This window comes from Canis aureus, chromosome 3 (assembly GCF_053574225.1).
Source record: "Canis aureus isolate CA01 chromosome 3, VMU_Caureus_v.1.0, whole genome shotgun sequence".
Lineage (NCBI taxonomy): Eukaryota > Metazoa > Chordata > Mammalia > Carnivora > Canidae > Canis > Canis aureus.
Genome location: NC_135613.1, coordinates 55,018,695 through 55,045,331, shown reverse-complemented (window position 1 = coordinate 55,045,331; position 26,637 = coordinate 55,018,695). Strand labels below are relative to the sequence as shown.

At 44.0% G+C, this 26,637-nt stretch overlaps 2 protein-coding genes across 6 annotated transcripts in view; one reads left to right on the top strand and one right to left on the bottom strand.

The window, feature by feature from the left end:
- STX8 (syntaxin 8) overlaps positions 1-4,141 on the bottom strand; it is a 256,396-nt gene extending 252,255 nt beyond the window's left edge. For all 4 annotated transcript variants that reach the window (XM_077892656.1, XM_077892659.1, XM_077892658.1 and 1 more), the window contains exon 1: positions 3,995-4,141. In XM_077892656.1, coding sequence (XP_077748782.1) covers positions 3,995-4,011 — 17 coding nt within the window. In that variant the 5' untranslated portion in view covers positions 4,012-4,141. The remainder of the gene's footprint in view (positions 1-3,994) is intronic.
- Positions 4,142-4,751: 610 nt separating this feature from the next.
- Positions 4,752-26,637, top strand: part of CFAP52 (cilia and flagella associated protein 52) — a 41,362-nt gene continuing 19,476 nt past the window's right edge. For both annotated transcript variants that reach the window (XM_077892654.1, XM_077892655.1), the window contains exons 1-7: positions 4,752-4,909; positions 10,668-10,867; positions 11,530-11,666; positions 16,879-17,007; positions 19,450-19,549; positions 20,320-20,436; positions 24,130-24,230. In XM_077892654.1, coding sequence (XP_077748780.1) covers positions 4,840-4,909; positions 10,668-10,867; positions 11,530-11,666; positions 16,879-17,007; positions 19,450-19,549; positions 20,320-20,436; positions 24,130-24,230 — 854 coding nt within the window. In that variant the 5' untranslated portion in view covers positions 4,752-4,839. The remainder of the gene's footprint in view (positions 4,910-10,667; positions 10,868-11,529; positions 11,667-16,878; positions 17,008-19,449; positions 19,550-20,319; positions 20,437-24,129; positions 24,231-26,637) is intronic.

Sequence of the window (26,637 nt, the reverse complement as noted above, 5' to 3'; positions counted from 1 at the left end):
ACCTAAGGAACTTAGCAAATGTGTTTTTCAGTGATGAAAAAGAACAATCTTCAGTCACTTCTCTTACCAATCTTACTATAGTGATTACAGCAATAGTAGTATAGTGATTGAGTACGGATCTGGGCCAGTTCTGGCTAAGAGTGTTACATTCTGAACTTCACATCCCATGAGGTAGGATCATTAACTACTTCCCACTACACACTAAAGTGGCATCGTGCATATGTATACATGTGTAGTGTGCGTATGTTCACAAAGAAGAGCAGGTGATACAATACATAATTAAGGAAACAGGAGGGAAGGGGCACCTGGGTGGCTCAGTCAATTGAGCATCTGACTCTTGATTTGGGCTCAGGTCATATCTCAGGGTCATGAGATCAAACCCAGCATAGGGCTCTGTGCTGAGTATGCAGTCTGCTTGAGATTGTCTCCCTCCCTCTCTCTCTGCCTCTCCCCCCAAAAAGAAAAAAAAAAAAAAAAAAAAGATAACAGGAAGGAAGTTGGTAAGGAAACTGGGTCCTAGCCCCAGCTTTGCCACATTCCCCTTTTTCCCCTCCATACTGTCCTCTCCGAAAAGAGGAACTTAGGTCTGGCTCTGTGCTCCTAGACCATACTTGTGGAAATCACTAATGATGTATGCTATAGCTCCTACCAACTGTGGAACATAACTGGTAAGTCCTTCTGGAGTGTGGAAGTGAGAGAAATCACTGGCGGCCGAGGCACTCAGATTTGACAGGACTAGGCCAAGAGATTATATTCTGGGCTGAACTGCAAGATTGAGAGGCAGGAGGAAGAGGCACATTCTGGACTGGGCCAAAGACACAAGAAACAAGCAAAGGTGAAAGGAAGGAAACGGGCCTGGCACATTGGGCTGAGTGGCCCTAGGTAGGAGGATACAGTATCACAGGGTCACAGATGCGGGGAAGCTAGTTTCTGCAGAGACTCGAACACTAGGATCATCGGGTGAGACTTGACAAGAGGGCTTTAGAGATGTAGGGGAGTGAGCCCTTGAAGAGGTCCTGTGAAATGCAGGTCAAAATCCCAGACGTTCTGTTCCCAATCCTCACATTCTCACGTTAGCCCTGGACAAGCGGAGGTTCTAGAAATGTGCTACCCACTGGAATCATTGAGGAATCTTCAAACAACAAAAACAATGCAACCAAGTCCTGGCACTCAGCCCCAGGCATTCTGCTTAAACTAGAATGGGGTCTGATCAGGACAGGAGCAATTGAGAAAGACTCCCCAGGGGGTTTTCCAATCTGTATGGAAGTATGAGAACCTGGCCTTGAAAACAGGCGTGATGGTAATGGCCAGCCTCATCACGGGTTCAAGTACACAAGTGCCTAAAGTATTAGTTTAGGAAAATCCACCTGAACTTGTTTACACAAAAGGCTGGGAATGAGAGAGGAGTAGCAGGAGACCAGGAGACTTCTCCAGCTCTGTGATTCCATAACTGGTCACCAGTATCTACTGTCTGCAAGGCACAGAGCTGAAAGGATGGGCCCAGAGCAGAAAAAGGTGGTATCAAAGAGATGCCAGAGGCATTTGGGGAAAACCCAAAGGTTTAACAACCCAAAAAGAGAAGTGAAGAAAAAGCTGATGATTGGAGTTCTCAGGCCTAAGTGACCTAGATGATGGTGACACCATAGCAGAGACTGAGGACCCACCAAGGGGGACATGGAGGAAGTTCCCAGACTGTGAACTGAGCCCCTGTTCTACCATAAAAACACCGAATGCACAAATTCATCTATGTATGAGATTTACTTAAAAAAAAATCTCAGGGGCACCTGGGGATGGCTCAGTGGTTTAGCATCTGCCTTCGGCTCAGGGTGTGATCCCGGGGTCCCAGGATTGAGTCCCGCATCCAGCTCCCTTCAGGAAGCCTGCTTCTCCCTCTGCCTGTGTCTCTGCCTCTCTCTCTGTGTCTCTCATGAATAAATTTTTAAAAACTTAAAAAAAAACTTTAGCAAATAACTAGTTCAGAGACAGCGCTTATCACTTGCTCTGATGCCATTAAAGCAGTCACTGCTGTATCCCATTAGTGAACATTAGAACGCCACTCAGGAGTAGAGCATCACTGACCTACAATTTTTCAATGGCCAAAGGCAAAGCTGTACGTAGTCAAGTCTGTGTTTATAGTTTTTTTCAAAGCCCTGTTCCATAGTCCCTTCTACCTTCCTGATTAGCAACCCACTGTGCAAGGTAGTGGATACTAACACAGCAGAGTTCCCGCACTTCTCACGGTCAACAGTCAAATGAGAAAGCCACCAGGTCAAACTACATGAGAGTAAAAGGGCACATTATGTGTTTTCTCCATAAACTGGGGAAGGGGCTTGGGGGTCCAATGATCGCTTCCACCAGTCTAAATGGATAACCATCTCTGAGCTTTATTTCCTACCTTAAGTGTAAAGTGAGGGGGTTAGCTTCCAGGAGGTGGAAAACAACTTAGCAATAGGTATCAAGGGCCTTAAAAATGTTCATACCCTTCAATTCAATAGTTCCGTCTGCAGTGAGCAAGAGGAGGAAATAAGAAATGGAACAACGGGGGCAGTCTTTGCAACAGTTAAACAAAACATACTCTAACATTACAGAGAGGGAAATAAATTATGGTTATTCGTAGAATGCGCTACTGAGTGCCATAAAAAGAAATCATGTTTTCAGTAAATACTTAATGACATGGTTGAAATGTTCCCTGCTTTGTAAAACATGCAGGTTTCCCTCACTATCCAAAAGTAGTCTTTCTACAAAACCTTTCATAAGCCGAAACAATGTAAAGCAAAGGGACCAACAATTACCATTATTTTATACGGAATATCTTTTGAGCTTTCCTAAACCCCCCAAAATAACCTCCCTTAGGGCTTTTCTGATGTCTTAGGGCACGCCTTGCTAATGGAGACACAAAATAAACTAAGTGAAAGCCTGGATGCTCACTGACACAATTCAAAGCTATGACAGCTTGACGCTGAGATGCTGAATGTAGTTCTCAGGGAAGGAGCTTGAGGGGAGGGTTGGGAGGTGCAAGGTCTCCATGACAGCTTGCTGCGAAACAAACACCGAATGCTATTTTTGCTTTCCCCATTTTTTTCGTAAAAGCAAAAATCCTCCGGGCTCCTGGGTGGCTCAGTGGTTGAGCGTCTGCCTTGGACTCAGGCCGTGATCCCGGGGTCCTGGAAACGAGTCCCGCATCAGGCTCTCCCTCTCTCTGCCCGTGTCTCTGCCTCCCTCATGAATAAATAAATAAAATCTTAAAAACAAAAACAGCTTCAGTCCGTAATTCTGTAGCAATCTGTTCCTTGGGACGAGAGCTCGTGTCTGTCACCATCCAGTCCTTGGGACTCAGGGTGTTGGAGGAACGACCCTCATGAGCTCTGGTTCTACTGCAAAGTTGCTGCAGTACAAACAGCCCTTCCGGATACGGACTCAGGTAAGGGCCCATCACAAGCCATACAAACACGCGCAATTCCCCTCCGCGATTCCTCCAAGTTTTCGGAAGGGCCCAAGAGATCTAGGTCCCAGTGCCGACTGGTTACTAACCGGCGCAGGTGGCGGTGGGCTGTGAACCCGGGTTCTCCGCGGGTGAAGCGAGAGGCGGCGGCGAGGTCACCAGCTGCAGCCGCATCGCACAGAAAGGTCACTCCGCCTGGACTTGCCCGGGGAGTCCCGGGGAGTCCGGGGGAGTCCGGGGAAGCCCGCAGCCGCCAGCGCGGATCCGGGCCGGGCGCGAAATGCCCGCGGTCCGATGCGAGCCAATGCAGGGCTCCGGGCACCTTCCGGGCCTGCGCACTGCCCCCCCCGCCCCCCCCCGCTGCCCGGAGACCACCCGGCCCGCCTGCGGGGCCGCCCCTGCGGGCGCCGAGGCTGCGGGGCGCGCGGCAGGGTCCTCCCCCCGACCCCCCCGCCCCGGGCTCGGGAAGGGGCCTCGCTGCCGCTCCCTCGTCCTGAAGCCCCCACCGCATCCCCGGAACCCTCGGCGCGGCCGCCCTCACCCGGGGCTCACCAGGGGTCCGGGGCCATCGTGCAGTCTCCGCCCGCAGCCGCCGCCGCCGCCGCCGCCCTCGGACACTTCCTGCTCGCGGCGGCGGACTACGGCGGCCGGCGCGGCTCACACCCCGCTGCTCCGCCCGGGCGCGACCGCAACCCGGAGCTGGCCTGGCGGGGGGGAGAGGGGGGAGGGCGGGGAGGGCGGGGAGTGTGCACCAGGGCCTCGCAGGGACGGTCCAGAAAGGGGGGCGGCCCCCACGTCCCCCCGGGGAACACCAGGATGGAGCAGTCTAATCCCGTATGTTCCCCCGCTGCGAGACGCGAGCGACCCGGCGCGATTTAAATAAAAGCGTTGGACAGAAATCTTCAGCATTTTCCGGCGAGCATCTGAAATGTCATCCTGCTCAAAGCAAAAACAAGACGGTGGGCATAGCTGCACAACTGTAGAAATCTGCCAGAACGCACTCAGAGTTACTTTTCTATGTAGAGGTGTACCGCCACAAAGCTTAAAGATTCCTTGCAATCTTGCTTCAAGTAAGAGACCCAAAGAAGTGGCAATTATATATTACTTTATAGCGGCCTTCCTTAAATGACACTCGGTGCTTGGTTATATAGGTCGGGGAAGAAGTCACAGACGTTTTTCCGTGGAGGGAACGAGCACACTCAATGCCCCTACATCTCCAGGGAAATAGTGAGGGCAAGGAGCGCGGCTGCTCTTGCACCGGGAGCTCCCGGCGCCGCCGCCGCCAGTGCGTGCGGCCGCGGACCTGGTGCGCACGCGCACGTCCGTTACCATAACGACCAGGAGACGCTGCGCTGCCGCTGGCGAGAGGAGGGAGTGGAGAGCCCAGGCTCCAGGGGATGGAGAAGCAAAGTTCGCCCAAAGCCGAGGTGGCCGAGCTGGAGCTCGAGGCCGTGATCGGCTTCAACGGTGAGGCCTCGAGCGTGTCCGGGCTGGGCGGTTTGCAAGCCCCGGGGACGAATAGTGCAAACAGGGACACCGGGGGCCACCTGGAAGGTAGCGCGGGACACTGAGCCAGAGCCACGCTCTCTCCTGCCCTAAGGTCCCGGGGAGTCGAGGAGTCACCTCCTCGTTCTAAGCCTCAAGGACTGGGATGGCTTCACAGCACCTAGAAGGGACAAGGGTCTCCCCCTCCACCCCCGCCGAAGGGATGACTAGGGTGCCCGTCATCCTTTTCATTCTAGGTTGGCTCTGCCTCGGCCTTAAGCCCCCACGCAGCCCCCAAAGACACCCCCCCCCCGCCGTGAACTGCGAGACTGCCAAGTCCAAATCGACCCCTGGACCCAGAAACTCGTAGAATCCCAGCTGATGTGCCATGAGAAAGGGCTGGGGGCTGGACGTGGGTGTGAGCACCCGCCTTAGGGGATGGTCTAGTCCCCAGACCCCAGAAGAACTCCTAATGGAAGGTTTCAGACCCCGATAAAAGATCGAGAGGACGCCAGGGGGAGCTGGAGGGGAGAGATGCTCAGGTCAAGGCGGGGGGTGGGGGGTGGGTGGGAAGCGGGGAGGACTGCTGGTTCTGCTCACATCTTATTTATGACCTCCTGTTAGTTTGAACATTAAGGGTTCGGAAAGTGCTCTTTGATTTTGTGTGTGAAGGATGGAAACAAGCCATGCGTTGCATTTTAGAAAAAGCAAACTTCTTTTTAAGTGCATTGTGTTATCTGAAAGTTTTTAAATTGTAGTGATGCAGTTGCAGAACAATCAAAGACTAGAGTTTTAGGTGGGACTTGTATCTTGACTCTTCGTTTTAGTTTTATAGTTTCTGATAGAAAGTGGTCATTTAGGGGGTGCTTGGGTGGCTCAGTCGACTAAGCATCTGCCTTTGGCTCAGATCATGATCCAGGGGTCTTGGGATCAGACCCCCATTTTCTGCCTCTCCCTCTACCTGCCTCTCCCCTGGCTTGCCCTCTCAGGGCTCTCTCTCTTTCTCTCTTTCAAATAAATATGTTTACTGCCTTAGGGAACACTCTCTGTGTTAAATAATCTTTAGAAAGAAAGAAAAAGAAGGAAAGAAAGAGAGATAGAGAATGTACTTAGTACACCTGACCTGAGGAGTGGACTATCTTTACAGCTGGTGACAAGGTCACTGGTAAAGGGAGTAAGGGACCTGCGCCCAGTGCAGGGGGTCACACCAGTGACCAGTGCAGAGCTTCAAACACAGAGCTCTACAACTGAGCTCATGCTGTGTTGTCCAGCTCTAAGAGTAAATATATAGTCCATTATATTCCAGTGCTTTCCATTGCCATGACTAATTATCTTGGCCTCTTAAAATGGCCCAAATTAATCGGATTATTTTTACCTTGTTGGTTTTGTGACAATTTGTATCCTTTCATACAAATACACATAAATTATTTTTAAAATTATAGTCCTTTTGTACAACAAAATACTACATAACCCTTAAGAAAAATGAGATAGATCTAGGAAGGAAAGATGTCGAAGATATATTAAGTGTAAAATGCAACTTGCCCAATATTATGTATGGTATGAGTCCATTATAGTTATTAAATAAAGGTGTGTGTGTGTGTGTGTGTGTGTGTGTGTTAGAGACAGAGAGAGAGTGAGAGTGAGAGGTAGGGAGCAGTGGGGGGTGAGTTTGTATGTATTCACTATAGGAGACATGTGTGAATTTGGCTACTCAGGAGGGACAGCAGGGGGTGGGGGGTTTGCTCAGCTGCCTTTGCTGAGGTCTTAAAAAGGAGCAAATCTTTCTTCTCCTAACTCCTTGGTAGCCAATTCAGAGACATAGGACATCATAGGCTCAGCCAGTGGGACGTTCCCAGAGCTTCCCCTCTTCCAGGAGTCTGCAAAACAGTAGAGCGCTGTGGGAGTCTGATGTTGTTGCATTGGGTGTGGAGCTGAGAATGAGAATTCCTTAGTTCTTGTCACTTGGTCTCACCTACTGCTCCTGTCTCTCTCTCTCTCTCTCTTTTTTTTTTTAAGATTTTATTTGTTTATTCATGAGAGATACAGAGAGAGAGGCAGAGATACAGGCAGAGGGAGAAGCAGACTCCCTGCGGGGAGCCCAATGTGGGGGGGATACACCCCAGGATCATGCTCTTTAGATGCTCAACCACTGCGTCTTTTTCAAGTGCAATTTTCCATATTTCTTGCCAATTCTGCGAGCTATTTGTATTCCTTCCACGAAATTATTTTTCCTGTTAAGTCCACCAGAAGTGACCTTTCTTGTTTGCAGCCAGGAACCCTAATGACTAAATGCAAAGAAAATAAATCTGAAGAAATACACATCTGCATATTAACAGTAGTTAACTCTGGGCAGGGGGTGTCACAGGGCTTTTTTAATTTACTATAAAATATTTCAACAGAAATTTAGAATGCCACAATAAATACCAAGTATTACATGCAGAATTAGCAAATTTTGATGCTTTTTTTTCTTTTTTAAAAAATTTATTTATTAATGAGAGACACGGGGGGGGGGGGCGGGGGGAAACACAAGCAGAGGAAGAAGCAGGCCCCATGCAGGGAGCCTGATGTGGGACTCGATCCCCCTGGTGTTCAGGATCACACCCCCTGCTGAAGGCGGCGCTAAACCACTAAGCCACCGGGGCTGCCCAGATGCTTTTTCTTATTTGAGTTAATTTTTTTTAAGAAAAAAATACACATTGTAAATCCTCTCTCCTGTCACGCTATCCCATCCTGTCTCCCTCTCTAGAGACAACCACTATCCTGAAGTTAACGTGTACTCTTTCCAGCTATGTTTTTAAATTTTACTGTATGGGTAAAATATTAAATATGCTATATATAAATAAACAATTTAGAGTACTAACTTGCCTATTTCTATATTTTATAGTAATAATATCATCCTGGTCACATTCTGCAGCCTGCTTTTTTTCTCACCTAGCATTTGTGCAATCTACTCATGTTGATTAATTTATTTTAACTCCACTATTCTCTGTGTAAATAGGCCAACATTAGTTACCTATCCACCATTGGTGGTCTTTTAGTTTATTTGCAAGTTTTTGCTAATCCAAACAATACCACAGTGAACACTTTTGTAGTGGCCATGGGCACCCTTGCAAGTATTTCTCTAGGTTCTATACCAAAGAGTGGAACAGCTAGGTCCCAGGGTGTGCGCATATTCAGACACGCTGCATGCGGATGTGGTGTTTTCCAAAGCGATTCGATCAATATACCTTCCCACAACGCTAAAGTATGAGTGTTCCCTTTTGTTTCACATCACCACTGATGCTTGCTATTATCAACCTTTTTAATTTTAGCCATTATGATGGAGACGAAATGGTATCTCATCTGGGATATAATTTGCATTTCCCCAATTACTCGCAAATTTGCCTGTTTCTTCATATGTTTACTGGCTTTTGAATTTCCTCTATCATAAATTGCCTGGTCCAATCCTTGGCTCACTTTTCTGTTGAAACTGTTTGTGTTTTTCTTATTTCTTTGCAGTAGCTCTTTGTTTATTCTGGATATGATACTTGTCGTCATGTACATTGCAAATATCTTCTCCTGGTTTCAGTTTTTCTTTTTATTTTGTCAACTGTCATTAGAAACTTAAAATTTTTAACCTAACTGGTTGACTATATTGGCCTTTTCTGTTAGGATTTGCTCTTCTTGTGGTATGTGTTTTAAAAGAAGTCATTTCCTACAACTTGTGTACTCATTAAGTCTTGTTTGTCACATTTTGGGCTTTGATCTACATGAAATATATTGTTTTGTGGATGGTGTGAAGTAGGATCTAATTTTACTTTTTTCCATATGGATAGCCATATGATTGCTTATAAGGTAACTGCAACTGAAAAAATATATATGTGAATATACATATATGAATAGATCACTCCCAAAGACACAAACCTTAGTCTTTTGAGAACCTACTGCATGGAAAAAGAATGATCTCAATTAAAGCAAAAGAAATCATTTATTCAATAAATATATTTGGCAATTTGAGCAAAACAAAAAACCTATTTAGCTACTGGAACCACATTACGTACCAAAATAAATTCTAGAGGGAGTTAAATGTAAAAGACGAATTCATTCTAAGACCAGAATATGATATTAATAAATATTTATGACTCTTTTGATGGAGTAGGAAATAGCCATAGAATGCTTTTAAAATACCCAGGAATAAACGTACTAAAAAAATGTGTGAGATCTTTATGAAGAATGTTGAAAATGCCACTGGAAGCCATGGAAGGAGCTTGGAAATGCATCTCCTGTTTTTAGAAAGGAGATCGAATATATCATTAAAAAAATTATTTTTCCTTAATCTACACATTGAATATCATCCCGCTAAAAGTGATTTTTAACCAATCAAGCAGACTTTACGGTTTATATTGTAAAATAATATCAAGCACAACCCAAAATATCCTGACCAAAGTTGATTGATCAGGGAGGACATATTAAAACGTGTAACAAAGGTTTGTAATTCTTAAGATGGTTCTTGCAGATGCGAGGAGGAGGGGGGAGGCAGGTCTCACACTGAGAGGGCGTGGCTTCTTTAGAGCACCTGGTGGTGACTTAGAACCAAATCATCTTCACCAAACTTCTGCCCTAGGCAGTGAATTCATGGTCTTCCTATGCCTCCACACTCACGGAGACAGGCTGCTCTCATATTTCTCCTGCACCCAGGAAATCCTGCTTCTCAGGATCCCAAAATTGGCCCTTGAGCCCTGATACTAATAAGATTGCCAAACCAGTATCAACATCTCTTGAGAGCTTGTCAGAAATGCAGAATCTCAGCCCCTCTCCAGACCTCAAATCCCAAACTGCATTTTAACCAGATTTCCCAAGCAATTTTATACACATTAGAGTCTGAGAAGTGATATGTTAGGCTGACCTTGTCAGTGGAATAAAATTAAATATATTACCCCCCTCCCCCCCCACACACAATACACTTATTTTATTTGAAATAAGGTTTATTTCAAAACTGCTTTCTTTTGTATGCAATTTTATTTATTTTTATTTTTTTTAAGATTTTATTTATTTATTCATGATAGACATAGAGGGAGAGAGAGAGGCAGGCTCCATGCTGGAAGCCTGATGTGGAACTTGATCCCAGATCCCAGGACCATGCCCTGGACCAAAGCTAGGCACCAAACTGCTGAGCCACCCAGGGATCCTTCTTTTGTATGCAATTTTAAAAAACATTGGCCATTTTTGTACCAATTACTGTTTTTTTTTTAAAGATTTATGTATTTATTCATGAGAGACACAGAGTGAGAGAGAGGTAGAGACACAGGCAGAGGGAGAAGCAGGCTCCCTGCAGGGAACCTGATGGGGGACTCCATCCCAGATTCCAGGATCAGGCCCTGAGCCGAGGCTCAACCACTGAGCCACTCAGGCGTTCCCCACCTCACAATGCAGAGATCAAGAGTTGCATGCTCTATCAACTGGGCCAGGCAGGCACACTGCTCCTAATTATTACTATTTATTTATTTATTTATTTATTTATTTATTTATTTATTTATTCATTCATTCATTCATTCATTCATGATAGACAGAGAGAGAGGCACAGACACAGGCAGAGGGAGAGAGAGAAGCAGGCTCCATGCAGGGAGCCTGAGGTGGGACTCGGTCCCCGGTCCCCAGGATCACGCCCTGGGCAGAAGGCAGGCGCTTAAACCGCTGAGCCACCTGGGCTGCCCCTATTTATTTATTTTTAAACCGTTTCTTTTGTTAACCTCTCTCTCAGGACATGTGCCCACGGGTCTGAAATGCCACCCTGACCAGGAGCATCTGATTTACCCTCTGGGCTGCACGATCCTGATTCAGGCGATAAACACCCAGGAACAGAACTTTCTGCATGGCCATGGCAACAATGTCTCCTGTGTGACCATCTCCAGGAGCGGGGTCTACATAGCCTCGGGACAGGTCACTTTCATGGGCTTCAAGGTGAATGAGCTGAGAATAGCTCCCCATAAATGGACAGAGAGGTGCCCTCCTGGGAAATCCACCCCAATCCAGATCAACTCTATGCTGGCGTATGTTCCTCCTCCCCTCCCTCTTCTTCCTCTTTGCCTCCTTCTTGAGCTCATTTTCCTTCCCTAAGCTGAGAGTATTTTGGTGTTTACTCTAGACCTTGTAGCTGGTGCACTGATTATGCTCAGAAACCAAAAGTCCCTGCTTAGTTTAAAACTCTTTCTAAATAAATAAATAAATAAATTAATTAATTAATTAATTAATTAAATAAAACTCTTTCTAGGGGTGTCTGGGTGGCTCAAAGGGTGAAGCATCTGCCTTCAGCTCAGATAATGATCCCAGGGTCCTGGGATGGCAGTCCTGCACGGGGCTCCCTGCTCAGTGGGGAGCCTGCTTCTCCCTCTGCCTCTGCCCCCCCCCTTCATGCTCTGTCTCTTTCTCAAATAAATAAATTAAATATTAAAACAAAACAAAACCCTTTCCTGTTTGTTGCCACTACATTTGAAAGAAATGATCTAATTTCTAGAAAAGTGCAATTAGTGATTATTTTTCACCAAGACAGAGTAGCTCTCTCTCCCCTGCTCCAGACTCTTCTGAAGCCAGTCTGTGATCTGACAGTGTATTCTTGCCCCCAGGCTGACATCATCTTGTGGGATTATAAGAAAAGAGAGCTGATTGCCCGGCTGTCACTTCACAAGGGCAAAATTGAAGCACTGGCCTTTTCACCAAATGACTTGTACTTGGTATCACTAGGAGGCCCAGACGATGGCAGGTAATGAACTCAACAGGTTTATTTATTTTCCACCACGTGTATTTCCAGATATGTCGTGCACCCTCTCCCCCTGGACGTTCTCTGTCAGCCTGTCCATATTCAGCTGTGTGTCATGTGAAAAGTGCATGGGGAAAATATGGTAGGGCAGCAGTTCTCAACCCTCACTGTGCATCAAAACCCACCAGGGAGCTTTAGGAAATCACTGATACTTGGGCCCACCTTCAGAGGCTGATTGGCCTGGGCTTTAGGCAGTCTCAAAGTTATCCTGGTGATTGTAAAGTACACTGAATTTGAGAACCTTCGCTGTAAAAGGATGATACCATCATCATCAATGACAACAGCAAATTTAGGGCCAGGTAGGAGGCCACTTACTGTGTGACAGGTGTGTATGGAACACCTTAGTCAAGCCTTATCTCCTTAACTCCAAGTGGAAGCTACTGGTGCCATGTGACAGGTGAGGAATGAATGCCACCAACTGGTAAGTAGCAGAGCTGGGAGAGTAACCCTGGCAATGTGACCCCAAGGGTGGCATTTAAAAAATTATTTATTTATTTATTCCTGAGAGACACAGACAGAGAGGCAGAGACAGGCAGAGGGAGAGAAGCAGGCTCCCTGTGGGGAGCCTGATCCAGGACCCCGGGATCACACCCTGAGCTGAAGGCAGACCCTCAACCGCTGAGCCCCCAGGTGTCCCTCAAAGGCGACATTAACCTGCCTCGCCAAGACACGATCTTTGCCCCCACCGAGGAACCCAAGAGTCAAGTGTAGGAGGCAGAGAATACGTACACATGAAATTAGGGGGAAAATATGTAAAAGCATTGTGTTAGAACAATCAATACAGTACATATTCCCACGTAAATGCTAAAGGAGCATAGTCTGTAGAAGAAAAACAAGAGAGTCTGAGTTTTGCGTAGGATTTAATGCTTTGCTGCACTTTCACAGATAGTTTCTTGTTCATGCTTTGTGGTTCTATTACAAAGGAAATTTACATTTTTAAAAGATTTTATTTGACAGAGAGTGATCAGGAGCAGGGGTGGGGCAGAGGGAGAAGCAGACTCCCTGTTGACCAGGGAGCCCATCTTGGTTTGGGGCTCTACCCCAAGACGCTGGGATCATGACCTGAGCCAAAGGCTGATGCTTTACTGACTGGGCCATCCAGGTGCTTCCTACATTTTCATTTTAAATTTTATTTGTTAAAAATATTTTTTCAAATATAATAAACAAGGCTATATTAGTTTCAGGTGCACAATATAATGATTCAACAATTCTATATACTATTAGGTACTTAGGCTGCTTCTATATCTTGGCTATTGTAAATACTATGGTAAACATATGCATGTATCTTTTTGAATTAGTGTTTTCATTTTCTTTGGGGAAAAAACCAGGAATTCCATTCCTGGATCATATAGAATTTATATTTTTAACTTTTTGAGGACCCTCCATACTGTTCTCCAGAGTGGCTGCACCAGTTTGCATTCCCACCAAGAGTGCAAAAGGGCTCCCCTTTCTCCACATCCTTGCCAACACCTGTTGTTTCTTGTGTTGTTGATTTTAGCCATTCTGACAGGTGTGAGATGGTATCTCATTATGGTTTTGATTTATATTTCCCTGGTGATGAGTGATATTGGGCATCTTTTCATGTGTTTGTTGGCCATCTGTATCTTTTCTGGGAAAATGTCTATTCAGATTCTCTGCCCATTTTTAATTGGATTTTTCTTTCTTTTTTTTTTTTTTTTTTTTTTGGTGTTGAGTTATATTAAATTTTTTATATATTTTGGACATTAACTCTTTACCGGATATGTCATTTGCAAATGTCTTCTCCCATTCCAAAGGTTGCCTTTCTGTTTTGTTGATGGTTTTCTTCACTGTGCAAAAGCTTTTTGTTTTGATACTGTCCCACTAGTTTAATTCTGCTTTTTGTTCCCTGTTGGCGGAGATGTATCTAGAAAAATGTTTCTATTGCCAAATGTCAGAGAAACTATTGCCTGTGTTTTCTTCCAGGATTTTTATGGATTCTGGTCTCACATTCAGGTCTCCTTTGTCATAGATTAATTGACCATAAAAGTGTGGATTTATAATATCTAGTATGGATATTTTAACAATATCTATTCTTCCAATCCATGAGGATGGAATGTCTTTCCATTTGTGTCTCTTCAATTTCTTTCATCAATATTTTATGGTTTTCAGAGTATAGGTCTTTCACCTCCTTGGTTGAATTTATTCCTAGGTATTTTATTCTTTTTGTAATTGAAATGGGAAAGTTTTCTTAAATTCTCTTACTGTTACCTCCTTATTAGTGGATAGAAATGTATTTTTGGTATATTAATTTGTATCCTGCTATCTTACTGAATTCATTCAGCCATTCTAGCAGTCCTTTGGTGGAATCTTTAGGGTTTTCTATATATAATATCATATCATCTGCAAATAGTGACAGTTTACTTCTTCCTTACCAATTTTGTTGCCTTTTATTTCTTTTTCTGGTCTGATTGCTGTGGCTAGGACTTCTAGTACTATGTTGAATAATAGTGGTAAGAGAAGACATCCTTGTCTTGTTCCTTCTAGAGGAAAAGCTTTCAGTTTTTCACCATTAAATATGATATGTGAGCTGTAGGTTTTTCATATATGGCCTTTATTATGTTGAGATATGTTCCCACTAGACCTGCTTTGTTGAGAATTTTTATCATGAATGGATGTCGTACTTTGTCAAATGTTTTCTCTGCACCTACTGAGAACAACCTGATTTTTTATTTACTTTATACCAATGCCATTTTCCCTGTGTGTCTGTATAGACATAGATCTCATTCTTTGCAATGACTGCATTGTATACCATTGCACAGATATGCTGAAATTTGGCCAACTCGCTATTGATGTCAGTGCCTTTTATTTGTTTTTAAATTTTAAACTTGCTTTTGAAAAATGGAAGCTATACCACATCCGTGGTTTATTTATTTTTTATTTTTTAAAAGATCTTATTCATTCATTCATGAAAGAGAGAGAGAGGCAGAGACACAGGCAGAGGAAGAAGCAGGCTCCATGCAGGGAGCTTGATGTGGGACTTGATCCCGGGACCCCAGGACCACGCCCTGAGCTGAAGGCAGGCGCTAAACCGCTGAGCCACCCAGGGATCCCCATACATCTGTGGTTTATAAAGAAAATGTGTTGTCCTGCTATGCACAAGAATTCAGAATTCATATCCCCTCCACTATGAAGAGCTCTCCCCAGGAGCACTGGGATTCTTTTTTTTTTTTAACACCTTCATTGAGATATATTTCACATACCATAAAATTAACCCACTTAAAATATATGGGTATATACTTTTTGCTATAGCGGTTAGTTGAGTGGATTTTTTTCTTTCTTTTGTTCTTCAGTTCTTTCTTTCTTTCTTTGCTGAAATACTTCCCCAAAGACATTTTTTACATGTCATGTTGTGTAACTACCACCACAAACAATTGCAGAGCATTTTATACACTCTGAAAAGAGACCCTTCATCCATTAGCAGTCACTCCCCACTCCACCACTACCCTCTCAGCCCCAGGCAACCACTAATCTACTTTCTGTTTCTATAGATTTGCCTGTTCTCAGTGTAGCATTCCATAAACGGAATAATACAATATATAGCCTTTTGTAACTGAATTTTTAAAAGATTTTATTTATTCATTTGAGAGAGAGAGTGAGTGAGTGAGAGAGAGAAAGAGAGCACAAGCAGGGGGAGGGACACAATGAGAGGGAGAAGCAGACTTACCCCTGTGCAGGGAGCCCGACACAGGCCTTCATCCCAGGACACTGAGATCATGCCCTGAGCTGAAGGCAGATGCTTCACCGACTGAGCCACCCAGGCACCCTGGTATCCTCTATTTTTTATTAAGCATAATGTTTTCAGGGTTCATCCATACTTTGGCAAGTATCAGTACTTCATTCTTTTTAGCGTCAAATAATATTCCATTGTATGGCTCCACCACATTTTCTTTATCCTTCAGTTGATGGGGCTTTGTGTCTTTCCCAGTTTTAGGCTATTAATAATAATGCTGTTATGAACATTCATGTACAATATTTGGATTGGATGTATGTTTTAATTTCTCTTGGGCATGACGTACTTGGTTTTAAGAGTCTTTTTTGGGGGGGGGAGGAGGCATGATATGCCTCTCAAGTTTTCCACTTCAGATGGTATCTATCAATTTCCTATTAAGAAAAAAGAAAAAAATTCTGGCTCTTAACACAACTTCCTACCTCCTCATTCCTACCAATCTTGATTCTACTTGGATTTTAGACCCCTGGTGATAATACATTATACATATAGGAAATTTGGGAAGCATAGCGAGGCATATTTTTACATTAACAACTTTGTACCATCTGCATTCCTTTTCTTTAATATTTAGATGATCCCCAGCATTTTTATTTTATTTTATTTTTTTATAAATATTTTATATTTATTTATTCATAAGAGACACAGAGAGAAAGAGAGGCAGAGACACAGGCAGAGGGAGAAGCAGGCTCCATGCAGGGAGCCTGATGTGGGACTCGATCCCAGGTCTCTGGGCCAAAGGCAGGCGCTAAACTACTGAGCCACTTGGGCTACCCTCCCCCCAGCATTTTTAGTATTATTATCTGAACATGCTCAATTTAAGACTAATTTGCACCCAGAAAGAAGGAAAAGGAACCCAAAGCAGTGCTTCTCCATGTGTGCTCCCCAGACCAGCCGCATCAACATCACCAGGAACTTTTTAGAAAAGCAAAATCTCAGGCCCCACCTCTGACTCAGAAGCTCGAGAAGACCCTGGTGTATGTTCATGTTTGGAAGCACTGCCTGAGCTCATCCTTTTCATTGCACTGTTTTGTTTTTTTTTCCTGGAATACTTCTCCAAGGAAAATTTTTTACATGTGATAAATGGGCGGTAAATGTTTATGCCTTGCTTATCTGAAAATGTCTTTATTTTAGCATCAGACTTCATTGATGGGGGGGAGGGGGTCACTGGTTTCTAGCCTCATTATCATTTTCCTTCAAAACCTTTTTAAGTGTCACCTGCTTGTCCTCTAATAACCAGTGCGGCACAGGAGATATCTGGGGGTCAGTGTAATTATTTTGTTCCTTCTCTCTCTCTCTCTCTCTCTCTCTCTCTTTCTTTCTCTCTCTTTCTCGAACCACTAAAAACACTGTTTCTTATTTCAAGAGCCTATCTTCCCCTGACTCTTTTGGTCCTTCTCGTTTTGGCAGTGTGGTCGTGTGGAGCATAGCCAAGAGAGAAGCCATCTGTGGCAGTCCTGCAGCCAGTCTCAACGTGGGGAATGCCACCACAATAATCTTCTCGAGGTGCCGGGATGAGATGTTCGTTACTGCTGGAAAGTACGCATCTGCATGCAGTCAGGGTTTTCAGAACTCGTACATCACTCTATTTGCTTGGGCAGAAAGCATGGCCATTCCAATTTGGGGGAACACAGTATTCATCCTGCAAAATTACCTTATATCATAATTTGCATGATTTTGCAGTCCTTAAAAAGCCTTGTAACTGAAAGTCTTTAAATATGGTTATTTGAAAATTCTGTGCTTCCTACTGAGGAGCCACTGCTTCTCTGCTAAATTCATTTTGGGGTCTGGTCTGTTTGTCGCTGATCATGCACTATCTACAGTGCATGCTCAGAGAGGAATGTGCACGATTGCACAGATCCACTCACTGGTTGATGTTGCTTAGCACCTGTCTTGATTTAGGTGTCCTGAAATGATAGTTTGCAAATGAACTGTGCCAGGAAGTTTCAGATGTCTGACTATTGGCCATATGAGATAATTTCTAGCTTTTACCCAGCTAATGGAGACCAAGCTGAGAGCCAGCATCTAACAGAAGAAATTAATTTACAGATTCACCAATCAGGGCCCTTTCTGGATTGGGAGATGAAGGTTATACCTGCACAAAAGCATCCTCTTTCATGATGTGGTGTGCCGGTGTAAAGGTCCGAAAGCTATGAATGTGGGGTCGGAGTACATGTTGGGTGGAACCCTCTTGTTCATCCCATCTGTAGTCTCCCATCTGTGAAAGGCACACACCACTGGCTGCTTTTCCAGCCAGAGCAAAGAATTACTCTACATCTGCACTGTGTCCTGTCCCCTCCCTGTGATATGCAGCATGCTTTTTTTCTGGGGCTAATTACGAGGATGGGAGGATGGATTTACGTAGGGGCCATGAACCTAGCTGGTTGAATGAGCCAATCCCATATGGAGTGAATCTTATTAGGAGAGCATCCTGAGCCTGGAGCATCTGGCCTCATCCTTCCCTGTCTTCTGAGGGCACTGGCGACCATGCAGTACTGTCACTTCCTTGGGGTTTGCAAAGTGGCTTCAATAAGCCTTTGTATCACCAGGGTCCCGCTGCTCCTCAGCAGCGGCCTCAGCTGCAGGCATCAGCCCACTCTGACATCCAAGGACAGTGTTTCTCCAGGATTCAAACCTTGAATTGAAGCCCTCCTTGCCCAAACTTTTATTTTATTTTATTTTATTTTTTTTTAAGGACAGTCTGTTATTCTAGATCTGCTTTAATTTCATGCAACAGTGATAACTAAGAGTAAGTAAGTACTCGTAAGTAAGATTTCTGGTATGGCACCCACAGTACCCTCCATGTTGGCCCCAGTTTCAGATATTCCATTATATTGTCCCTCATGAGAGATCCTGCAAATTCCAATTTGACATCCAAGTGACATCTACCAGGAGGGCCTTGGAGAAGCTGATTTTTCTTTTTAATTTTGAAAGTACTCAAAATAAGAATTCAAATGAGAAGTATATTTTTATTCAAATGAGAATGTGTACAAAATAGTTATCGAGCACTTATTATGTGCATAACACTGGAGGCCAAAAAAAAAAAAAAAAGAGGAAAACTGAACTTGACTGATCTGTTTTTCTTTTTCTTTTTTTAAATTTTTATTTTGTTTTAAATTGATTTATTTAAGTAATATCTATGCCCAATGTGGGGCTTGAACTCACAACCCCTGATATCAAGAGTCACATGCTCTTCTGACTGAGCCAGCCAGGCACCTCCATCAATCTATTTTCTTTTTAAACATTCTATTTATTTATTCATGAGAGACACAGAGAGAGAGGCAGGCTCCCTGTGGGGAGCTCGATGAAGGACTCAATCCCAGGACCATGGGATTACGCCCTGAATTGAAGGCAGACACTCAATCACTGAGCCACCCAGGTGCCCCCCCCCCCCGCCCCGATCCATCTATTTTTAAGTTAATCTTTTTTTTGCCTTCGACTATTAGCTTCAGCTATGACATTGACCACGATATGTTTATACAATTATTAATTCAGATTAACTCAACATACAGTGATTGAATGCCAAGTATATGCCAAGCCTTTGTGTCAGGGGCTGATTTTCTTTGGCCCACTGTTTACTTGGTCTCATTTTTCATGAGGACAGCTCTCCATAACGAAGCACTTTCCTTGAAAAGATCTTCTCACAACTGCTAACCTTGAAGGAAACATACTTAGTGAACTCTGGTTTGCCCTTTGTTTATTTGTGTTTATGTCTGCTCTGACTACAGTGGGTAACTGGGTGTGAATCCTTGCTCTGCTGTGTTTTCTCATTTGGAGGAGAGAGGGGATCATAAAACCTACCTCGGAGGGTGGTTGTAAGGATTGAGTGGAAGATTTTAAGTAGAACAGTAGGCCTAAGAAACCCTCAGAAATATCCAGTTCTCTTCCCTTCGGCTTCTCCTCCAGGGGAATGCAGAAAACAGAGACGAGATAAACAGATTAGTAAATAGATTTCCATTTGATTGTGTCTCTCTTCCATAGTGGGACCATTCGAGTATGGGAACTGGATCTCCCAAATAGAAAAATCTGGCCAACTGAGTGCCAAACAGGTCAGATGAAAAGAATAGTCATGAGTATTACAGTAAGTATTACTTTTAAGTATTAATGTCAGTAAAGATTGGTACAAATTCCTGTTAACAGTATTGGCCAAGGGGTATATGTGTGTGTGTGTACATGCATGTGTGTGTGTGCATACATGTGTGCACATACATAGGTACACATACCTTGGGCTGCGGGGTAGGGAGGGGAGGTCTGGACATAAGGGATGCTGATTGAGGGGATACAGGTGAGGAAGGGTCTTGTTTCTGGAGCTCCTTTCAGAAGGTAGGAGCTGCCTAGACACAACTTTGGGAAAGAGGAATTATATGTTTTTACGTTGGACTCCTACATGCATATGGACAACTCCATTCTCCACTGACTTATTTCTCTTATTTAACACATCATTGTCATACGCAGATAGACTTTGGAAAATAGGAGATAAAGCAAACACATGTTCTCCTTGGAGGAGTAAATCTTCATCCTAGGCACTCTGAGGTGGTGTCTCCAGAACCAGAACTGGCAGGATATGTACACATGCGTATCTAACACCAGACACAGAGTCTTCCAGTGAAATGCATAGGCTAGCTGGAGTCTAACCTTTCTCCTGGTTCTGAGGTTGGCTTTGATTCTGCCCCCCTCAGAGCTGTTCTTACCCATCTTAGAGTCCATAGAGACTGAGGTAGCCATGGGCACCTTTGTAGGTCAGATGTCCAATGGGGCCTCAGAGAAAGTTTGTCCCATCCCTGATGGGAGCTATTGGGCATCACTGAGAAAACACAGATCTTTAGCACCCTTTTTGTCTCTGATCCCCAGATAGCTGACGATGATAACTTTTTCTTCCTTGGCACCACAACTGGAGATATTCTGAAAATGAACCCAAGGACCAAACTGCTGGCAGACACTGGGCCTGTGAAGGACAAATTCAGTCTGGTAAGTAGAGACCGCCAGCATCTGTCCTGCCCTGCTCTTTTCTGGTGATTTCTTCCCTCCACTGGCAGCATAGACCTATGTCAAGAGTCTGTGGGAAAAAGGGGCACCTGGGTTGCTTAGTGGTAAGCATATGCCTTTGGCTCAGGTTGTGACCCCCGGGGGTTCTGGGATCGAGTCCCTCATTGGGCTCCCTCTGCTTCTCCCTCTGCCTGTATCTCTGCCTCTCTCTGTGTGTCTCTCATGAATAAATAAATAAAATCTTAAAAAAAAAAAGTCTGTGGAAAAAAGAAGAAGGCTGTGTTGTACCCAGGGCCACACCAAAATTTGCAAGGTGCATTGACTTCTCTGAGCCCTCATCTCTGGTTCATATGTAGAGCAAACTTCCTCGGTGTCCCCAGTTAGGGAATCAGACCACACGTTTTTTACATTTTTCAAGCACCGGGCCTGTGGTTCTGATTTGTACCCATACTGGTGCCAGAATTTTGACAGCCCTGTTACCATATATAAAAGAAATATGCTTTTTGATCTATAACACCGGATATACACATACATACATATGTAATTTTCGTCCTAGTCAATAAGTAGGTTATTTTAAAAATGATTTTATTTATTGATTTGAGAGAGAGAGAGAGCGCGCCCACAAGCAGGATAGGGAAGGGTAGAGGGAGAAGGAGAAGCAGACTCCCCACTGAGAAGGGAGCCTGCTGTGGGGCTCGATCCCAGGACCTGGAGATCATGACCTAAGCTGAAGGCAGACACTTCACCAACTGAGCCCCCCAGCCACCCCTCTAATAACCAGATCTTAGAGTTTAGCTTCAGCCAGCATTGTAAGTCATGAGCAAGACCTAGAAAATGTGTATTATTTATATTTGCAGAGTTCCTAACAATTCTGATTAAAAATCCAGAAAGACTTCAATATTTAAAAGAAAAAAATCTATGATCAGAGGGTAGTCTCACAAAATAAGAGCTGCTATTTCCAGGACCTGCAGAAAGTTACAAGGGCTGTTTCCACTAACCTTTGAATTTGAGAGCTTGTGCTAGGTTCTGCACCTGCCTATCGCATGTCTGATAATAGAACAGATGGTTCTCAGCTTAGATGCTTTCCCACTTAGCAGATATTCCCCAGAAGACTTGAAATCTTGCACCACATGCCCAGGGAAGATGTTAGAGTTTACTTAATCACACTCATCATTTAATGTTCAAGCTTTTAAGAGTATGCATAAGAATGAGAGAACGCTATAGTATGGATAGAGAAAGGCTTAGAAATAATCCCACCGGAGATCGAGGTATAGTCTAGACATTGTTTTCCAAGTTATTTTTAGGAGGGGAATTCCAGGATATGAAACAGATAAAAGCAAAGCAGCCCAGTTAAAGGGAGGGCAAGGCTCAGAGCCCTGCCATTTCCACCTCCTGAGATACTTCCAAAGGGCTCCATTTAACACTATGTGAAAAATACCAATCTGCCTATTTTTGACACCTTCCCCCTACAGCACTTGGGATCTAAATGCCTTTCCCAAAAATAGATGCTGGCCATCTTAGTGTTCCCCAAGTTGTTGGTACTTAAGTGCCATTGATGGGGGTACTGTGAATACTTTAACTCCTAAGCCATTTAGGCATTTAGGCCTGATGGTAAATTCCACAAAGCAGTGGTTCCAAGTGGAACCACTTACGCAAGTGGAAAGAAAATAATTCTTAGGGGATGAAAGGATAGGAGATATCGCTGAAGACATTTGGTTGGAATATTACGTGACCTTGGGCTGTTACCCATTTTGAAACTCTACTTAAATGGCCACTCTATGGTTAGAAGGGTAAAGGGGTTGGAATCGTTTCTAACGGACCTGGTAAGCCTAAGATGATGGTGGTCATAATACTAATATTAAAAACAGTACAGGATCCCTAAATGTTGGCATATTGGACACGGAGCAAAGCCCCTTCTTTGTATTACCCCATTTGGTCCTCAACAGTCTGATGAGATAGGTACCATTTTCATCCCTGCATCACAGATGAGGACACTGAGTCACATACTATTCAAGATCTCATGGTTAATCAGTAGCAGAGCTGAAATTTGAACTCATGCAGCCTGGCTTCAGAACCTGCTTATAATTTCAAAAGTTTATTTAGAAATCACACATAGGTAACTCTGAGGCTCTGTTGAATGCTTTATCCCTTGCTTCCCTAAGTCCCCCAACACATGCTAAGAATCCTCACTCCAGGGTTGTCTCCTCATGGGCTGGGCATTTATCCCATTGTCCTGCTGTAGCATTTTGGGAGATGAAGGTGGTGGGCAGGACAGGGGAGCCCATAATTCTGCTCTGTGCCTTAACATTCTTGAGTCTTGCTTTCTCTTCTCAAACATAAAATGCATTTTGAACCAGAATAGGCTAACTCAATTTAGTGTAACTTGAAAAGACATAATATTTATTTTGTAAAGTTTGTTAAAGTTTATTAGGCTGTGCCTGTAAAGTCATTAGCTGTATTATTACTGAAAGCTTTAAAATGAAACATTGTGGGGCTCCTGGGTGGCTCAGTTGGTTAATCATCTGCTTTTGGCTCAGGTCACGATCCCAGAGTCCTGAGATCGAGCCCCATGTCAGGCTTCCTGCTCAGTGGAGGGTCTGTTTCTCCCTCTCCCTTTGCTCCTCCCCTGCTCTCTCTCTTGCTCACTCTCTTTCAAATAAATAAATAAAATCCTTAAAAAAAATACAGGGGATCCCTGGGTGGCTCAGCGGTTGAGCATCTGCTTTCGGCCTAGGGTGTGATCCCGGAGTCCCAGGATCGAGTCCCACACTGGGCTTCCTGCATGGATCCTGCTTCTCCCTCTGCCTATGTCTCTGCCTCTCTCTTTCTGTGTCTCTCATGAGTAAATAAATAAAATCTTTTTAAAAAGTCCTTAAAAAATACAATAAAATAAAATTAGAACTTCATAGTGGGGGCTATAAAATGACCATCATATTTCCCCACACTTTGAAGATGGCTTTGAATTTAACTACGTCTATTATTGGTAAGACTATATACTATATACTGCATGCTTTAGTTCAGAAAATATAGTCACCAAACAATAAGGGTTCTTAGTGCTTTCCTTGGATGTTAAAATGATCTCCTTGCAGTATAAGAATTAACTTCTGGTGTAAACAGTAGCCACTGTGGAACTAATGTTGCCCGCGCTTATTATACCTTCTGCTGTAACTTCATTCCAATAGATAGATAAAAAGTGTTAATTTTTAATACATTCAAAATGCACAGGTGGTTTTAAAGGGAGGAAGTCTGATGAAGCAGGCTTGCTCCTTGAAGGACCAGGAGAGCTCATTCTTGGCACTGAGCCCTGTGGCCAGCCTAGGGGTATGTCACAGGTGATACCTTCATGTGTTTTGTCCAGGCAACACGTGGCAGCATTGACCTGTCCTTTGCAATGCCCCATGTCTGTTACATGTGTGTCAGCTCACACACTGATTCTTTTTTTAATTTAAAAATATTTTATTTATTTCTTTATTTGAAAGAGAGAGTGAGCGAGCAAGCACACACAGGGGGAGTGGCAGGTTCCCCATTGACCAGGGCTCTATCCCAGGACCCCAGGATCATGACCTAAGCCGAAGAAAGACACTTAACTGACGAAGCCACTCAGGTGCCCCCACACACTGATTCTTAACGATGAAACCATCTGGCTTTTCTCTCAGTGCTGTTTCTACCCCTTAGGGAGTGTCTGCCATCAGGTGCCTGAAGATGGGGGGTTTGTTGGTGGGTTCCGGAGCCGGATTGCTGGTCTTCTGTAAAAGCCCCAGCTACAAACCTATCAAGTAAGTTCCAGACTCCACGGGGTTGGAATGGGGAAGGACCCACCAGAAGGAAGTCTGCTTAAAGCCAGTAACTACTTGGCAATAATTGCCAAAGTGATATTTGTTTTTTGTTTTGTTTTTTTTCATTTTTTAAAATTTATTTATGATAGTCACAGAGAGAGAGAGAGAGAGAGAGAGGGGCAGAGACACAGGCAGAGGGAGAAGCAGGCTCCATGCACCGGGAGCCCGATGTGGGATTCGATCCCGGGTCTCCAGGATCGCGCCCTGGGCCAAAGGCAGGCGCCAAACCGCTGCGCCACCCAGGGATCCCGCCAAAGTGATATTTGGTTAAAGAATTTAATCTTACTGTTAAAATGAGTGGTTGGAATCACAATAGATTATTTCTTTGCCAATGAAAAGACAATAGCTTATGTTGAATCAAACCGAAGTAGTCCACGACTACCCAAGGGGACATTGCCCTTCTAATAAGTACATTAATTATTATTTCATTTATAAATCTGAATCATAACAGAGGAAATAAGATGCTGTTATAAAGATATCCAGCAGGGGCGCCTGGGTGACTCGGTTGTTTGAGTGTCCAACTCTTGATTTCAGCTCAGGTCATGATCTCAAGGTGGTGAGATCGAGCCCCCCCCATCTGACTTGGTGTTATACATGGACCCTGCTTAAGATCCTCTCTCTCTCTCCCCCTCTCATGTGCGTGCACTCTTTCTCAAAAAAGAAGAAAAAATCCAAGAAATAACCTCAAATCTCAAAACCTTCAAAATTTGTTTATTCAGTGAAATTTATTATGCAGTGGGTACCTCTTATGTGTCAGGCACTATTCTCATGGTTAATTCATTTGAACGCAAGTTTTTTTTTTTTTTTTAAGATTTTATTTATTGGGATCCCTGGGTGGCACAGCAGTTTAGCACCTGCCTTTGGCCCAGGGCGCGATCCTGGAGATCCGGGATCGAATCCCACGTCAGGCTCCCGGTGCATGGAGCCTGCTTCTCCCTCTGCCTGTGTCTCTGCCTCTCTCTCTCTCTGTGTGTGCCTATCATAAATAAATAAAAAAAAAATAAAATAAAAGATTTTATTTATTTATTCATGAGAGACATAGAGAAAGAGGCAGAGACACAGGCAGAGGGAGAAGCAGTTTCCCTCTGGGGAGCCTGATGCGGAACTTGATCCCGGGACCCTAGAATCAAGCCCTGAGCCAAAGGCAGATGCTCAACCACTGAGCCCCCCAGGTGCCCCCAAGTTTGTAATTTTAAACTCAGTGCTCTGGATAGGTCTTCTTGGGAATGCATTTGGACGAGGTCTGTGTCTGGGTGAAGGGGAATAAGAGAAGGAGGCTACTAAAGAGCAGAGTTGATTAGACTCTGGATATGTGGAGTGAGTATAAAAAATTCACCCCCTAATTTTCAAATACCTTGTCCTGAATATACAAATGTTCCCACTGTCATAAGGATGATTAATTCAAGGAAGTTATTACAGGGTTTGTGCTGTATGCATCTCCAAACTAACCTAGTGTGATAGCATGTACTCCCATTGGATGCTGTGATTTCTGCCTCCTTGGTTTTTTGTGGATGGAGAAAGTTGCTCCCATGAGAAGTCAGGAAGTAGTTATGATGAAGCAGACTGCTGAAGCTCAGGGACCCTTGGCCTTGCCCCCAGAGCCCTGGGCTTCACTTTGTCTTCTAGAGAGCCCAGATGCCAATAGCCAGTATTTCTAATGGCTGCCCTCCATGGCCTCATATACATTATCTCTAATCCTCACCACGACCCTACGAAGGAGAAATTATTCTGTGGTCAAGTGAAGCGAAGCTAGGAGATTTCTGACAATTTATCCAGGGTCAGAGAGCTCTATCTAGTTAGTGAAGGAGCCAGGATGTGACTTGGGGTCAGTCCTTTCTTCATTAACCATTCTGCATCCCACCAACAAAAGGATCTTTGTAAAGTATTACCCGTCCCACACTGATCCCTTGCACAAGAATCTCCACTGCATTCTTACTGTCAAAACTAAATTAGTTGCAGAGCAAGGTTGGGTTTTTAGGGACTTGTTCATGTATATGCTTTTTTTGTTTTTTGGTAAAGTTCACACTCCTGACACATTTGGGAAGCAGTAGGATTTGAAATGTGGATGAAGAGACAAGAGTCCCTGAAGTTGGGCGAAGACAGCCACTATTAATGTTTTGTTATTTATTCTTGTCTTGATTTCTTCGTATACATTTTAAAATCACTGTACTTCCCTGTGTACAAAATATATTCTGATTTATTTTTACTTAAGGCAAATGTCATAAACATTCTCAACATTAATATCTTTTAAAAAACTACTGTGGTAAATTACAAAAAAAAAAACTGTGGTAAAACATACAGAATCTTTGAAACATGCTTTAATCGGCCAATATCTTAAGAAGTTGCC